This window comes from Hemiscyllium ocellatum, chromosome 12, assembly GCF_020745735.1.
Source record: "Hemiscyllium ocellatum isolate sHemOce1 chromosome 12, sHemOce1.pat.X.cur, whole genome shotgun sequence".
NCBI classification, from domain to species: domain Eukaryota; kingdom Metazoa; phylum Chordata; class Chondrichthyes; order Orectolobiformes; family Hemiscylliidae; genus Hemiscyllium; species Hemiscyllium ocellatum.
Window position 1 is genome coordinate 35,475,098 of NC_083412.1, and position 15,773 is coordinate 35,490,870.

At 41.3% G+C, this 15,773-nt stretch overlaps 1 protein-coding gene across 7 annotated transcripts in view; it reads right to left on the reverse strand.

Moving 5' to 3' along the window:
• Positions 1-1,449: 1,449 nt before the first annotated feature.
• Positions 1,450-15,773, reverse strand: part of tiam1a (TIAM Rac1 associated GEF 1a) — a 301,399-nt gene continuing 287,075 nt past the window's right edge. For 5 of the 7 annotated variants that reach the window (XM_060833504.1, XM_060833506.1, XM_060833503.1 and 2 more), the window contains exons 11-13: positions 7,318-7,405; positions 7,050-7,222; positions 1,460-2,621 (exon numbers count right to left, since the gene is read on the reverse strand). In XM_060833504.1, coding sequence (XP_060689487.1) covers positions 2,134-2,621; positions 7,050-7,222; positions 7,318-7,405 — 749 coding nt within the window. In that variant the 3' untranslated portion in view covers positions 1,460-2,133. Of the gene's footprint in view, positions 2,622-7,049; positions 7,223-7,317; positions 7,406-15,773 lie in introns of all 7 variants that reach the window. The other 2 variants (XM_060833501.1, XM_060833502.1) reach the window with 1 other exon arrangement.

A 15,773-nucleotide genomic window follows, 5' to 3' on the forward strand; every position in this document is an offset into this window, starting at 1 on the left:
AACTCATTTGCCTTCCAACGCAAGTGTGGAGGAATCTCACGCTGACAGTGAAGACAAAAATGACAGTCTATAATGCCTGCATCATAAGCACACACTGTAGGCAGTGAAACGTGAACTACAGACAGGAGAGCAGACTAAACACCTTCCACTTGAGGAGTATCCACCATATTCTGGGCACATCCTGGCAAGACAGTGTCCAACACTCCAGTCCTATCTCACATTGACCTTCCCAACATGTACTCTCTGCTCAGACAAATGAGACTGTACTGGCTGGGGTCACATCCACCACATGGAGGATGGCTGCAATCCAAAGGAAATCCTCTAATGAGAGCTCGCATCTGGGAGGAGACCCACTGGGCGCCCCAGCTCCGTTATAAGGATGTTTGCATGAGGAACATGAAGACGCTTGATATCGTTACAGAGTCTGGGAACGGCTTGCAGCTGACCGCACAAGATGGAGAAGCACCCTTAACCAACACCTCAAACAGGGGAAAAGAAGTGGATGAGTGCCTCAGCAGACAAGTGGGCACACAAGGAGTGCAGCAATTCTAGCAGATCAATGACCACATACAGATGTGACCTCTGCTATCACTCCAGCGTTGGTTTCTTCAGTCATAAGCGAGGTTGCTTCAGGGAAGCAGGAAGCCAGAACCACAAGGATGCAACCCATGGTCAGCCATGACCAAAGGGGACCTCACACACACACACAGACATCCATCATGTCTTTGGTGGAAATTCACTGAAGTGCAACAAAGGGCATTACTATTACAAAACAGAATCATTGACGCAATCAATAGAGATTCTGTTGAGGGTATATACAGCAATTCCACTCTTTTCAACTCCACTAAATTAACTCTTTTGATTATAGTATTCAAAAATATAAGAAAAACATACAAATAAAGATAGAAAAAATAAAACATTTTAACTACTATTTAGAGACACGTAGTTACAATGGCTTGGGATGGTCAACATTTCCTGTAGTTTCCTACCGCACATACACACAAAATACCTGTGCATACATTTTAGTGAACACTTCCATTATTTTTGCATGGAAACTTTTGAGTGCTTGTAGGTTCACAGGTTATAAGGATCATAAGAGTTATACTGAGACCCCAACAGGGCTGAAACTAGAAAATATGCAGAATCAGCAGCAGGTCAAAAAGGGAGGTTGAGTTTATATTGGGTTTCTTCCATAGCAGAAAATCCCACTTTAAGTGCTGTAAAGGCTAGTGACGTGATTAACTCTCTCTTTGGGAAATGTAAAATAATTGTAGGAACATTTCATTGTATATGAGAGCACTATCCTAGGCAACAAAATTCATAAATAGTTTTGTCTCAACGAATACCAACATAAGTAAACACACAAAATAACAGAGAAATTCCAATTTCACAAATTTTATTATGTTTGAAGAGCATTTACAATTCTTAAAGTCAATGAACCTAAAAACATAAAAATAGAATTTTTTCCAGCTTACAAAAGAAATATATTAGGCAACTTCTGATGTGCGCATCAAAGCTTGGAAATATGTACAAATATGAATATGGCCATAATATAAGTACCATCAGACTTGTTAACAGCATAATGAAACCTAAAGTGGTTGGAAAAATGTATTTATTCAACGCTTGCAGTTTGTTCTTTTGTTCATATAAACACCTGATTTATTTCACTGGTAGTTGTGTGGTTAAGACTTATAACCATTTCAGCTCTATGCTGCACTAAAAAGACATTCTTTAAACAATTTTGGATGAAATCCAGTTTGTGCAATTGATTTCAGCGTTTCTGTAAAAAGTACAAAGTTAGTTTGTAACAGATACAATAAATTTGCTTGTTCAGTGAATTGCCTAAATATAAACAAAAAATGAAATTATATTTTTACACCGCAACAATAATAAATATACATTAAGCCCTTTGGACAGTACATTATAGGAGTGTACAATGAAGTCACAAGATTGTTCATACATTTGAGTGTTCAATCATAATGATTTTTAATTAATTTAATAGGAGATCATAGCTTCTGAATTGGTCCAGCTGCCTCCAATTCAGTGGAATCATCCTATAGCATATGTAAGAGGCCATGAACAGTTAGCAGTGAATGTGCCCGGCAGTTATATCTGCAGAATCAAATCTGCATTTTAGATTTCATCATTTTCTTTCTCAGTTGAAATGAAGTCTTCACGTTTTACCCAGATTACTTCTGCTGCGGTATTTTCCACTACGCCATTAGCTCCTGCTGCAACCTTTTGCTTTGCAGTAAATGCTGTTTTTGATGGTGATTTTTCTGGCGTTCTATGCATGGATAGTTTTCCATTCTCACAGAAACTATCTTTTGTGAAGCTCATTGCTTTCAGCTGCTCTTGCAAATCTTTTGACAGTGTTGAACTTTTTACTGACTGGCAGTATTCGTCATCATCACTTAGAATATCAGTCTCTTTGACATCTTCCTGTTCTTCATACTTACCAAGATCAAACTGTTCTTCCACCCAACGATCAGTATCATTGCATGTCACTGGGGACTGTGAAGATTCATTACTTTGACTACGTCCAAACAGATCATCTGCATCAATAGTAAATCTGTTCCTGGATAGTCTCTTTTTGCCTAGGCTTCTGCAGGGTACTGAAACTTAGGGAAGGACAAAGATATACAGAAATTAGATGCTGCAACACCTTGCCAGAAGCAAAATCAAAGTAATTGTCTAACAGACAAGACATTTCAACAAGCCAGATGTCAGTACAATCACAAATAAACACAGATTTACTGCTCACAATATTGTTGAATGACTGTTTATGGCACATTTGTACAATATTACATTGCTTGTGTTTTTTAGTTGCAATGTTAGCCATTTAAAATAAAAGCATTAATAACTGCATTTAAATACTACTTGGAAAGACACCTCATTAAGTATCCACACACTCATATTTCCAAAAGCCATTTCAAATCCATAGCTTTTACACGCATAATCAATATTATGACTATACAATGTTTTTACTGAATCCCTACAGGGTGAAAGCAGGCCATTCGGTCCATCCAGGCTGCACTGACAGTCTGAAAACTATCCCGCTCAGGCATCCCAAACCCTATCCCTGTAACCCTTCATTCCCCATGGCTAATCCACCTCAATTACACATCACTGGACACTACTGGCAATTTAGCAATTCACCTTACCTGCACATCTTTGGACTGCAGGAGAAAACTGGAGATCCTGGAGAAAACCCACACAGACATGCAGAGAATGTGTAAACTCCATACAGTCACCCAAGGGTGGAATTGAAGCCAGATCCCTGGCATTCTGAGGCAGTAGTGCTAACCACTGAGCCACTATGCGCCTGTTTTCTATAAAATATATTAAGAATTGTGCAGTAATTACTGAGCAGAGGGGAAAGGGGGTGTGTAACGTGCAACGAAACGTGGGTTACACTTGTGATACACAACTGGAATGTGTGCAGGGTTTTTCGAGCTCCCACTGTGAACCTCCCAAATGAGGAGGGTAGTGGACAGTAAAAAGGTAGTAACCAAAGCCTGTAAGGAACTAGACAATGAAGTCAGTGTGACTAAGGGAAAGATTAGGCATGGAGCTGTTGATGGATGCAAAAGGGACAGGTGATTGGAGGTGCATTTGTTTTAATGGGAGAAGTGTAGTGGGTAAGGCAGATGAACTTAAGGCTTGGATTTGAGGGAAGGGCAAGATTGGCAACTAAATATCCCTGGAGACAGATGCTTCAGGTGGGATAGAGAGAGAGAGAGGTAAAAGGGGAGAAGGAGTTGCAATACTGGCCAGAGAGGATATCACAGCTGTGCTGAATGAGGGCACTATGGAGGACTCGAGCAGTGAGGCAAAGGTACAAATATGGAGACAGATTATGGAAAGATGTAGGAGCAACAGGATGGTGGTGATGGGCAATTTTAATTTTCCCAACATTGACTGGGATTCACTTAGTGTTAGAGGTTTAGATGGAGCAGAATTTGTAAGGAGCATCCAGGAGGGTTTCCTATAGTACGTAAACAGTCCAACTTAGAAAGGGCCATACTGGACCTGGTGTTGGAGAATGAACCCAGCCAGGTGGTTGAAGTTTCAGTAGGGGATTACTTTGGGAATAGTGATCACAATTCCGTACGTTATAGAATACTCATGGACAAAAACTAGAGTGGTCCTAAAGGAAAAGTGCTAATTTGGGGGAAGGCCAACTATAGCAAAATTCAACAGGAGCTGGGGAATGTGGATTGGGAGCAGCTGTTTGAGGGTAAATACACATTTATATTACTGTGTGGGAGGCTTTTAAAGAGAGGTTGATTACAGTTCAGAACTGACATGTTCCTGTGAAAATGAGGCATACAAATGGCAAGATTAGGGTAGCATGGATGACAGGTGAAATTGAGACTAGCGAAGAACAAATAGGAAGTATACATAAAGTCCAGGTGACTGAAAACAGACAAAGCTTTGGCATCATATTAGGAAAGAAGGACCAATCTGAAATGAGGAATTAAGAGGACTAAAAGGGATCACAAAATACCTTCGGCAAACAGGGTTAATGAAAATCCCAATTCGTATATAAGGAGCAAGAGGGTAATTAGAGAAAGGGCTGGCCCACTCAAGGACAAAGGAGGAACGTTATGCATGGAGTCGAGAAAATATGTGAGTTTCTTAATGTGTACTTTGCGTTGGTATTCACCGAGAAGAGGGACATGACGGTTGTTGAGGTAGGGTTAGATGTTTGATTACCCTAGGTCAGGTTGGCATAAGGAGGGAGGAAGTGGTGGACATTCTAAAAGGCATTAAGTTGAGCAAGTGCCCAGGTCTGGATGGGATCTATCCCAGGTTACTGAGAGAAGCGAGAGGGGAAAAAGCTGGGGCCTTAACAGATATCTTTGCAACATCCTTGAACACAGGTGAGGTTCCAGAGGAGTGGAGAATTACTAATGGTGTCCTTTTGTTTAAGAATGGTAGCAATGATAATCTTGGTAATTATAGACCGGTGAGCCTGATGTCAGTGGCAGGGAAGCTGGTGACAAAGTTGATTGATGAGTCAAGGGCTGTAGATGTCATATATGTGGACCTCTGTAAGGTGTTTGATAAGGTTGCCCATGGTAGGCTGATGGAGAAAGTGAAGTCGCATGGGGTCCAGGGTGTAATAGGATAGAGAACTGGCTGGGCAACAGGAGACAGACAGTAGTAGTGGAAGGGAATTTCTGAAAATGGAGAACTGTGACCAGTGGTGTTCCATAGGAACCCGTGCTAGGATTACTGTTGTTTGTGATATACATAAATCATCTGGAGGAAGGTATGGGTGGGCTGATTGCAAGTTTATAAATGACACTAAGATTGGTAGTGAAGGTCACTGTCAGAGAATGCAGCAGAATGTAGATAGATTGGAGAGCTGGGCAAATGCAAGAAAATGCATAATTCTAGAGCGAACTCTAGAATTGGTAAATGGAACCGTACAATATGTAAATGGAAAAGCCCTGGGGACAATTTCTGTACAGAGGTCTGGGCATTTAGGTCCATTGTACCCTGAAGGTGGCAATGCAGGTCGATAGAGTGGTCATGAAGACATAGGGCATGCTTTTCTTCATCGGATGGGGTACTGACTACAAGAGTTGGCAGGTCATGTTATATTTGTATAGGGCTTTGGTTTGGCCACATTGGAATACTGCATATAGTTCTGGTGGCCACATTACCAAAAGGATGCAGATGCTTTGGAGAGGGTGCAGAGGAGGTTCATCAGGATGTTGCCTGGTATGGAGGGCACTAGCTATGAAGAGAAGTTGAATAGATTAGGATTATTTTCATTAGAAACATGGAGGTTGAGTGCCTCCATGGATAGTAAGGGTGGACAGTAAGAACTTTTTCCCAGAGCGAGGGACTCAATTACTAGAGGTCACGAGTTCAAGCTGAGCGGAGAAAAGTTTAAGGGAAATATGTGTGGAATGTTCTTTACGGAGAGGGTGGTGGGTGCTTGGAACATGTTGCCAGAGGTGGTGGTAGAGGCGGGCACGTTTATGTCATATAAGATGTATTTGGACAGATATATGAATGGGCAGAGAGCAGAGGAATACAGATCCTTGGAAAATAGGCAACAGGTTTAGATTGAGGACTTGGACTGGCACAGGTTTAGAGGGCTGTAGGCCCTGTTCCTGCGCTGTAATTTTCTTTGTTCTTAACTCCAGTGAGACAACATAACAGATGTTAGATTGCCTATCATCAGGGAGAAACAGAGTAGGGAAACCATGCCAGGAAATTCTCTCTTACAATATTTATTAAAACACCGTTATTTTACTTCCTGCTTTGAAGAATGACTTCATTTTGCACAATCATTAATAAATAATTATTGAAAATATAGCATATCAATAAATTAATTTTTAATACATCCCTAAGCAGTAAGTAGTATGCAGAAACAAGAGCAAAGATTATGAGAAATTGATTAAAAACTTAAGAAATGTTAGCAGGATTAGGTCACCTCGTCCTTCAGACATACTGAAACCATTTCATATGATTATGATTGACCTTTGACTCCAATTTCACTTTCCCACCTGTCTCCATCATCTCTCCTTGATTGTCCAGCAAGATCTCGTGAAATAGTATCTATTATTTTTGAAAACATTCCCCTTCATCCAATGGAAATGAATTGTTACTTGTACATTGACAATTGTCTAACATATCACAAGCTTATTTGCCATTTGACCTTTCCCACATGGGTTCATGTTTCTATTCATTCCAACTATTCATTTTATCACGCATGTTCTCAATTTATATTGTTATTACTGAATCAATTCACAAACCCCACTGAGTTATGACGTTCATTTTTGTTTTCAAGTTCCACAATTACTGGTTCTATCTTAAAATGAGAACTTCTTTTAAAAGCAACTGGTTAAACGAGGTCAAAAAATCCTGAATTTTTTTTTGGAACTGGTTCATAGTTAAGGAACGAAGAAGCATTAGGAAATTATTTTCATAAATATGAATTTATACACTGGCACAAGAGAGGAACATTTTGTAACATGTCGTAGTGTGAACGATACTTTTGATACAGCTCTGACCCTGAGGGTTCTTACCAGCTCGATTCACTATTGGCCTTGCTCCTTTCAATGCACACAGTCGCTTTCCCCCAAAAGGAATGTATTGCTGAGACTGTGGCAAACTTTCAGTCTTTAGAAGTTGCCTTCGATGTTTATCACGTAATATGGACTGAACAGCCTTGATAATATCCCGTTTGTTCTCAGGAGTACTGAAAATTTTCAGAAAGGTCGACATCAGAGGAAGATAATTCTGAAAATATTTTTTAAATGTTTAAGAAATCAGACAAGAGTAACAACCAGCTACCTGCTACAGAAGTGAAAATTTGTCTCTGGTCTTCCTTCTGACTCAGATTTTGTGTGAATTATTTCAAAGACACAATCGGTCTCAACATCTAGAGACAAAAGCACATAGAAGTATTATGAAATATAACTGCAGAAGGCAAAATTTTATACTGATAGTGTTAGCATTATTTAACATACATAATTGCAGGGTCTCCTCGTACTACCAGAAGAAAAGTCAAGGCAACTTTAATCATCAAAGACAATGGCATTCAATTACCTCAAATCTGATTTAATTAGTAATAGTAAAAATTAGCAATAACTTGCTGCCGTGTCTGTGCAATTTTAGTATCCATCAGTCAACTGAACTCCTAAAATTGTGCAAGTTTTTATGTCCTAAATATGGATAACTATTCATTCACAAAAGTAAATTATATGCTGCCAAACTACTGAAAAAGGATGTGTTATTTACTTTAAGTAAGAGTTCAGCCTCATTCTATAGGAAAATCCTCACTTTTCAACACTGGAAGTAAGTGGTACAGAAAAGTTATTCCAGCCAACACAGGGTGAGTTGAAATTCCACATGCTGTAAAAATGAATACAGCCTTCATTGTAGTGTATCTCAAATAATTTCACAAAACAGAAATAGTGTGTATTAACAGTGCTAAGTAACATAGCAAAGAGTACAGGCCAAAGACACTGGACTGGATTTTCCAATGGTCAGACATATATTATTCCAGTGACCTCCTTTCTCCAATCCTGAGCCCCCTGTTACCCTGATCTGCCTTTTCTCATGACCACTGATTAGGGCAGAACCTCCCCTACCTTACTCACACTTTTATTCTTCCTTCAGGAGCCAATTTGGCTCTGCCACGCCCCCACCCAGGAGCTGGAATCCTCTCCCCCACCATTGGACTCAGCTCTTCCTCAAACTTCCAAACTCCCCTGTGAACCAATGACCCAATATTTCTTACCCACTCCAACATACCTTAATCACTGCATCAATTATTTGGCCCACTTGCCAAAGTTCCATAAGAAGTCAGAACAGGAGTAGGCTGTTCGATCCCTCCAGCCTGCTCTGCCACTCAATAGGATCATGGCGGATCTGACATTCCTCACATCCACTTTCCTGCCCTTTTCCCATAACTCTTCATTCTCTAGTGATCAAGGATTAATCTATGTCAACTCAAAATAAACACAAGGACTCTGATCCCACAGCTGTTTGTGACAAAGAGTTACAAAGACTCTCAACCCTCAGAGAATAAATTGTCCTCATCTCAGTCTTAAATTAATGCCCAAATGTGCTGAGGCTCTATCTCAGAGCCCCAGGCTCTCCCATGATGTGAAACATCCTCTCAGCATCTTGTATGTTTCAATGAGATTACCTCTCATTCTTCTATAACTCCAGTGAATAGAGTCCCAACTTGATTATTCTTTATTAATAAAACAATCCCTCCATACCAGGGATCATCTCATGAACCTTCTCTGAACTTCCTCCAATAATGTAGTATGTTTCCTTAAATAAGGGGACAAAGACTGTTCACAATAGTCCAAATATGGTCTCAGCAGTATCTTGTACAGTTGCAATAGACGTGTTTACTCTTGTAATTCAACACCCTTGAAATATGGATCATGGTGTCGTATCTTTGGGGTCCTATGGGATAGGGTGACCAGCCTCAAGTCGTTGTCCATGGAGGCACCAGCGACATAGGCAGGATTTCAGGGAGCTAGGGTGGAAGCTGAGAGCTAGAACAAACAGAGTTGTTATCTCTGGAATGTTATCCGTGCTATGTGATAGCGAGGCAAGGAATAGGGAGAGATATCAGTTAAACACGTGGCTGCAAGGATGGTGGAGGGAGGGTTTCAGGTTTTTGGATAATTGGGGCTCATTCTGGGGAAGGTGGGACTTGTACAAACAGGATGGCCTTCACTTGAACCAGAGGGGCACTAATATCCTGGGTGGGAAATTTGCTGGTGCTATTTGGGTGGGTTTAAACCAGCTGAGCAGGGGGACGGGAACCAGAGATGTAACTGCAGTGCACAGGAGAATGAGAGTAGGAAGGACACAGACAGGATTTCAGGGTCACTGGAATGTGCTGGCAGGCAGCGAAGTGATTTGAAGTGTGTCTACTTCAATGCCACAAATAAGGTAGGTGAGCTTGTAGCATGGATAGGTACCTGGGACTTCGATGTTGTGGCCATTTCGGAGACATGGATAGAGCAGGGTGAGGAATGGATGTTGCAGGTTCCAAGATTTAGATCATTCATTAAAACAGGCAAGGTGGTAAAAGAGGGGGAGGCGTGGCCTTGTTAGTCAAAGATAGTATAACGGTGGCTGAGAGAACTTTTGATGAGGACTCGTCTACTGAGATGGTGTGGGCTGAGGTTAGAAACAGGAGAGGAGAGGTCACACTGCTTAGAGGTTTTATAGGCCTCCGCAAAGTTCCAGGGAGGTGGAAGAGAGGATTAGCAACATTATTCTGGGTAGGAGTGAAAAGAACAGGGTGGTCATTATGGGGGACATTAACTTCCCCAATATTGTTTGGAAACGTTATAACTCAAGTATGTCGGATGGATCGGTTTTTGTCTAATGTGTGCAGAAGGGTTTCATGACACAGTATGTCGAAAGGCCAACAAGAGGAGAGGCCACATTGGTAGTGAACCAGGCCAGATGTTTGATTTAGTTGTAGGTGAGCACTTTGGACAGAGTGACCATAATTCAGTTACGTTTAGTTTAGCGTTGGAAAGGGATAGGTGCATGCCATAGGTAAAAACAATGACTGCAGATGTTGGAAACCAGATTCTGGATCAGTGGTGCTGGCAGAGCACAGCAGTTCAGGCAGCATCCAAGGAACAGCGAAATCGACGTTTCGGGCAAAAGCCCTTCATCAGGAATAAGGCCATAGGTCAAGAGTTATCGATGGGGCAAGGGCAATTATAATGCGATTAGGCAAGAATTAGGAATGCATAGAATGGGGTAGCAAAATGTAGGGGATGCAAACAATCAAAATGTGGAGCTGGTTTCGGGAACAGATATTGCGTGCCCTTGATAGGGATGTCCCTGTCAGGCAGGGAGGAAGTGAAAAGGTAGGGGAACTGTGGTTTACTACAGAAACTGCATCTCTTGTTAAGAAGAAGAAAGAGGCTTATGTGTTGATGAGGCAAGATGGTTCAGATGAGGCGATGGAGAGTTACAGATCAGCGAGGAAGGATTTAAAGAGAGAATTAACAAGAGCAAAGAGAGGACATGAGCAGTCTTTGGCAAATAGAATAAAGGAGAACCTAAAGCTTTCTATAGGTACGTGAGGAATAAAAGGATGATTAGGGTACAAATAGGGCCAGTCAAAGACAGAAGTGGGAAACTGAGTGTGGACCCTGTAGAGATCGGAGAGGTGCTAAATGAACATTTCTCATCGGTGTTCACTCAGGAAAAGAGAAAATTGTATAGGAGAAGAATGAGGTATGAGATATTAGACTAGAAAGGATCGAGGTTAGTTCACACAGGTGCTATCAATTCTGGAAGGAGTGAAAGTAGACAAATCCCCTAGGCCGGATGGGATTTATCCGAGGATTCTCTGGGAAGCTAGGGAGGAGATATTTGAATCGTCATTGTCTACAGGTTTAGTACCTGAGGATTGCTAATGTTGTGCCCTTGTTCAAGAAGGGCAGCAGAGATGACCCAGGTAATTATAGACCAGCGAGCCTTAGTTCTGTTGTAGGAAAGGTTTTGGAAAGGATTATGAGAGATAAGATTTATAAATCATCCAGCAAGCAACAACTTGATTTTAGAAAGTCAACATGGTTTCGTCAAGGGCAGGTCATGTCTCACAAACTTCATTGAGTTTTTTGAGAAGGTGACCAAGCTTGTAGATCAGAATAGGGCAGTTGACGCGGTATACTTGGACTTCAATAAAGCCTTTGATAAGGTTCCACATGGTAGGCTGATGGAGAAAATGCAGAGGCATGGAATTGAGGGTGATTTACCAGTTTACATTAGAAACTGGCTTTCTGGAAGAAGGCAGCAAGTGGTGGTTGATGGAAAATATTCACTCTGGAGTCCAGTTACTAGTGGTGTGCCACAAGGATCTGTTTTGGGACCACTGCTGTTTGTCATTTTTATAAATGACTTAGATGCAGGCATAGGTGGATGGATTAGTAAATTTGCAGACGACACTAAAGTAAATGGAGTAGTGGACAGTTTGCAAGAATGTTACAGGTTGCAGGGGGACTTGGATAAACTGCAGAATTGGGCTGACAGGTGGCAAATGGAGTTCAATGCAGCTAAATGTGAGGTGATGCACTTTGGGAAGAATAACAGGATGGCAGAGTACTTGTTCAGTGGAAAATTCTTGGTAGCGTGGATGTGCAGAGGGATCTTGGAGACCATGTGCATAGATCCCGAAAGTTGCCACCCACGTGGATAGTATTGTTAAGAAGGCATACGATATGTTAGGTTTCATTGGTAGAGGGATCGAGTTCCAGAACCGCAATATCATGTTGCAACTATACAAAACGCTGGTGCGGCCACACTTGGAATATTGTGTACTGTTCTGGTCGCCCCATTACAGAAAGGATTTGGAAGCATTGGAAAAGGTGCAGAGGAGATTTACCAGGATGTTGCCTGGTCTGGAGGGAAGGTCTTTTGAGGAAAGGCTGAGAGACTTGGGTCTGTTCTCATTGGAAAGAAGGCGGCTAAGGGGGGATTTGATAAAGACATACAAGATGATCAGAGGATTAGATAGGGTAGACAGAGAAAGACTTTTTCCTAGGATGATGACGTCAGCTTGTACGAGAGGGCATAACTACAAATTGAGGGGTGATGGATTTAAGACAGATGTCAGAGGCATCTCAGAGAGTGGTAAGAGTGTGGAATGCCCTACCTGCTAAGGTAGTCAACTCAGCTACATTAGGGAGATTTAAACAATCCTTAGATAAGCATATGGATGATTTTGGGATAGTGTAGGGGATGAGCTGAGAATAGTTCACAGGTTGGCACAACATCGAGGGCTAAAGGGCCTGTTCTGCCCTGTATTGTTCTATGTTCTATTCCACTGGCCTTCCTGGTTATCTGCTGCACTTATGACTAGCTTTCTTTGTTTCATACACAAGTAAACTTATGCCCCTTTGTGTTGCAACTTTCTGCAATTTCTCTCCGTTTAAATAATGTTCTGTTCTCTAGTTCGCTTTCCAAAATTAACAATCTTGCATTTTTCCACATTATACTCCATTTGGCAACTTTTAGCTCACTTACTTAATCTATCAATGTATCTCTGTAAATTCTCACAATCTGCCATACTAACTATTTTACTGTTGTCTGCTAATCTGTTGACCGCAATATCATGTTGCAACTATACAAAATGCTGGTGCGGCCACACTTGGAATATTTGCTTATTTCCTCCAAGTCATGTTAACATATTGTAAACAGCTGCAGTCCCAGCATTGTTCTATGTGGAACCCAATGGATACTGGTTACCAACCTGAGGAAGAACCCCTTATCCCCATTCTCTGTTTTCTCCCTGGGAACCAATTCTCTCTCATGCCAATATACCAACTCCAACACAGTGTATCCTTAGCTTATGATTTAACCTTTTGTGGGGAACCTTGTCAAACATCTTCTGGAAGTCCAAGTATGACTTTGTCTGGGAGGAGAAAGTGAGGTCTGCAGATGCTGGAGATCAGAACTGAAAATGTGTTGCTGGAAAAGCGCAGCAGGTCAGGCAGCATCCAAGGAACAGGAGATTCGACGTTTCGGGCATAAGCCCTTCTTCAGGATTCCTGAAGAAGGGCTTATGCCCGAAACGTCGAATCTCCTGTTCCTTGGATGCTGCCTGACCTGCTGCGCTTTTCCAGCAACACATTTTCAGCTATAACTTTGTCTGGTCTGGTTGAGACCTCCTTGAAAACCTCTCATAAATCAGACACAATTTCCCTTTCATGAAGCCATGCTGACTCTGCTTAATCAGCTTATGATTTTCCAAATGTTTTGCTATTACTTCCTTAATAATTGATTTCAATACTTTTCCAACAATAGATGCTAGGTTAACTAGCTCATAGTTACCCACTTTTTGCCTCCCTTCCTTTTTGAATAGAGGTGTCACATTAGCAGTTTTGCAGTCTTTGGGTGTTTCTCCAGAATTCAATGATTTTTTTTGGAAAATTTCAACCAATGCATCTACTGTCTCTGTAGCCTCCTTTTTTAGGATCCTAGGGTGCAGTCAGGGGGATTCAAGTACCTTTAACCCCATCAGCTTGTCTAATACTCCTTCTTTAGTGGTGGTGATGGTATTTGATTTCTTCCCCTGCATTCTTGCTTACAATGTTTGACAAGACCATTTCAAATATCGAAGAGAATAGCATAAAGGCTATTCTGTGTGATTTGCAAAAAAAGGTGAAACAATTGAAAGGGCCAAAGGAAAACTGACCATTGCTCATGCGAACGAGTTCACAAGAAATGTGTGTTTGACTGTCAGAGTAGGTTTCTAGGGATTACCACTGCACAAAAAAAAAACTATTATGTTGGGTGCATACCAGTTTTTTATTCCAAGAAGGAGATAAACAAAAGTTTCCAAATTCACAGAAACAGCCTGGCCAAACCCCCATGTGGAATGTGAAAGAGTTAAGCAAAATAATTTTGACACTGGGCATTGAAAGCTGACTTCAAGTGCTCAGAATGATCATTCTCTTGAAACAATTTAAAAGCTTTTGTCATTAGAACCAATGTTGAAAAGTAAAGAACCAATCCATAAAACTAAACACATTTTCTATCACCTTTGTAAACTCTTTAAGGATAAATGATAGGAGAGTTAAAGGAGAGGTTAAAAAAAAAATGGTTAGTCGGGATTGTCTTAGGAGTTCTTCCTCAGATTCGATAGTACTGGGCGGAGGGGAAAACCGAAAACCACAATAATATCAGGCACCTTCTTTCAGAATGCAAGGGACGTTGCAACAAGTTGTGAGACCTATAGCAACTTGTAAGAATTAGTCCGAAAAGGGAACTTGAAATAAAAATATCACACATCAAATTGCAGACCCCTAGTTGTAGTTGAACTAGAGGTGAAAACTCCAGACTTCGGGTAAGGTAAATAGGTTAGTTGAGAGATATGAAAGGATCACAGAATCATATAGTACAGAAGGGGCCCTTCAGTTCATTGATTTTAACTGACAAAAATATTCCTCTAAATCTGCACGAGTCCCACTTTCCAGCACTTAGCCCATAGTGGTGAATGTTATAACATTCCGAGTGCTCGTCCAAATGATTAAAAGGTTGAGAGGGTTCCCACGTCATCTACCTTCTCAGGCAGCACATTCCAGACCCTAACCACTCTGAGTGAAAAATGCTTTCCTGAAATTCCTTTTCAACCTCCTGTCTTTCACCTTTGAAGTATATGCCCTTTTGCATTGACCCTTCAACTAAGGGGAACAGCTGCTTTGTATTCACCCTTTCCATGCCCCTCAATCTTTACATCAGTCAGGTCCCTATTCAGCCTTCTCTGTTCTAAAGAAAACAATCCAAGCGTGTCCAGCTTCTCTTCAGTGCTAAACTGGTATATCCTAGGCATTATTCTGGTAAGTCTCTGCACCCCCTCTAGTGCAATCGTATACTTCATCTTGTGTGGTGACCAGAATAGCACACAGAACTTCAGTTGTGGCCTAACCAAAGTCCTGTACATAAGGGCAAGTATCCAATATACCTTCATAATTACCCTATTAACTTGTCCTACCACATTTAAGGAGTTGAGGTCAAGCCTCTAAGATCCCTCTGTCACTTTGAGCTTCCTAGTGCCCAGCCATTTGTTGAACATAGAACATTAAAGCGCAGTACAAGCCCTTCGGCCCTCAATGTTGCGCCGACCTGTCATACCAATCTGAAGCCCATCTAACCTACACTATTCCATGTACGCCCATATGCTTGTCCAATGACAACTTAAATGCACTTAAAGTTGGGGAATCTACTACCGTCACAGGCAAAGCATTCCATACCATTACTACTCTGAGTAAAGACTACTGCCTTATTGTGTTACTTCTTCCAAAATGCATCACCTCACTAATCAGGGTCAAGTTCCATCTACTACTGATCCGCTCATCTGACCAATCATCTATATCCTGCAAGCTAGGACCTTCTTCCTGACTGTCAACCACTCGGCCAAACGTTACGACATCAACAAAATTACTTACAACACCACCACCACCTCACCCCCACCCCACTGCCCTCAACATTCTCAACTACTTTGTCGATATATATCAGGGACCCAATAAGAGCATTGATGCCTGTTCTATGCCACTGGACTTCACCCTCCAGCCTCTAGTCACATAAACACTCTTTGTGTCCGAATACCTCATCAATTTTGGATCTAAAAATTTATCTTGGATCCCAAATATTTTTATACTTTTTTAAAATTAGTCACTCATCTGGGACCTTGTCAAAGGCTCTGTTGAAATCCATATTAACTATGTCACCTGCCCTACCCTCATCTACACACT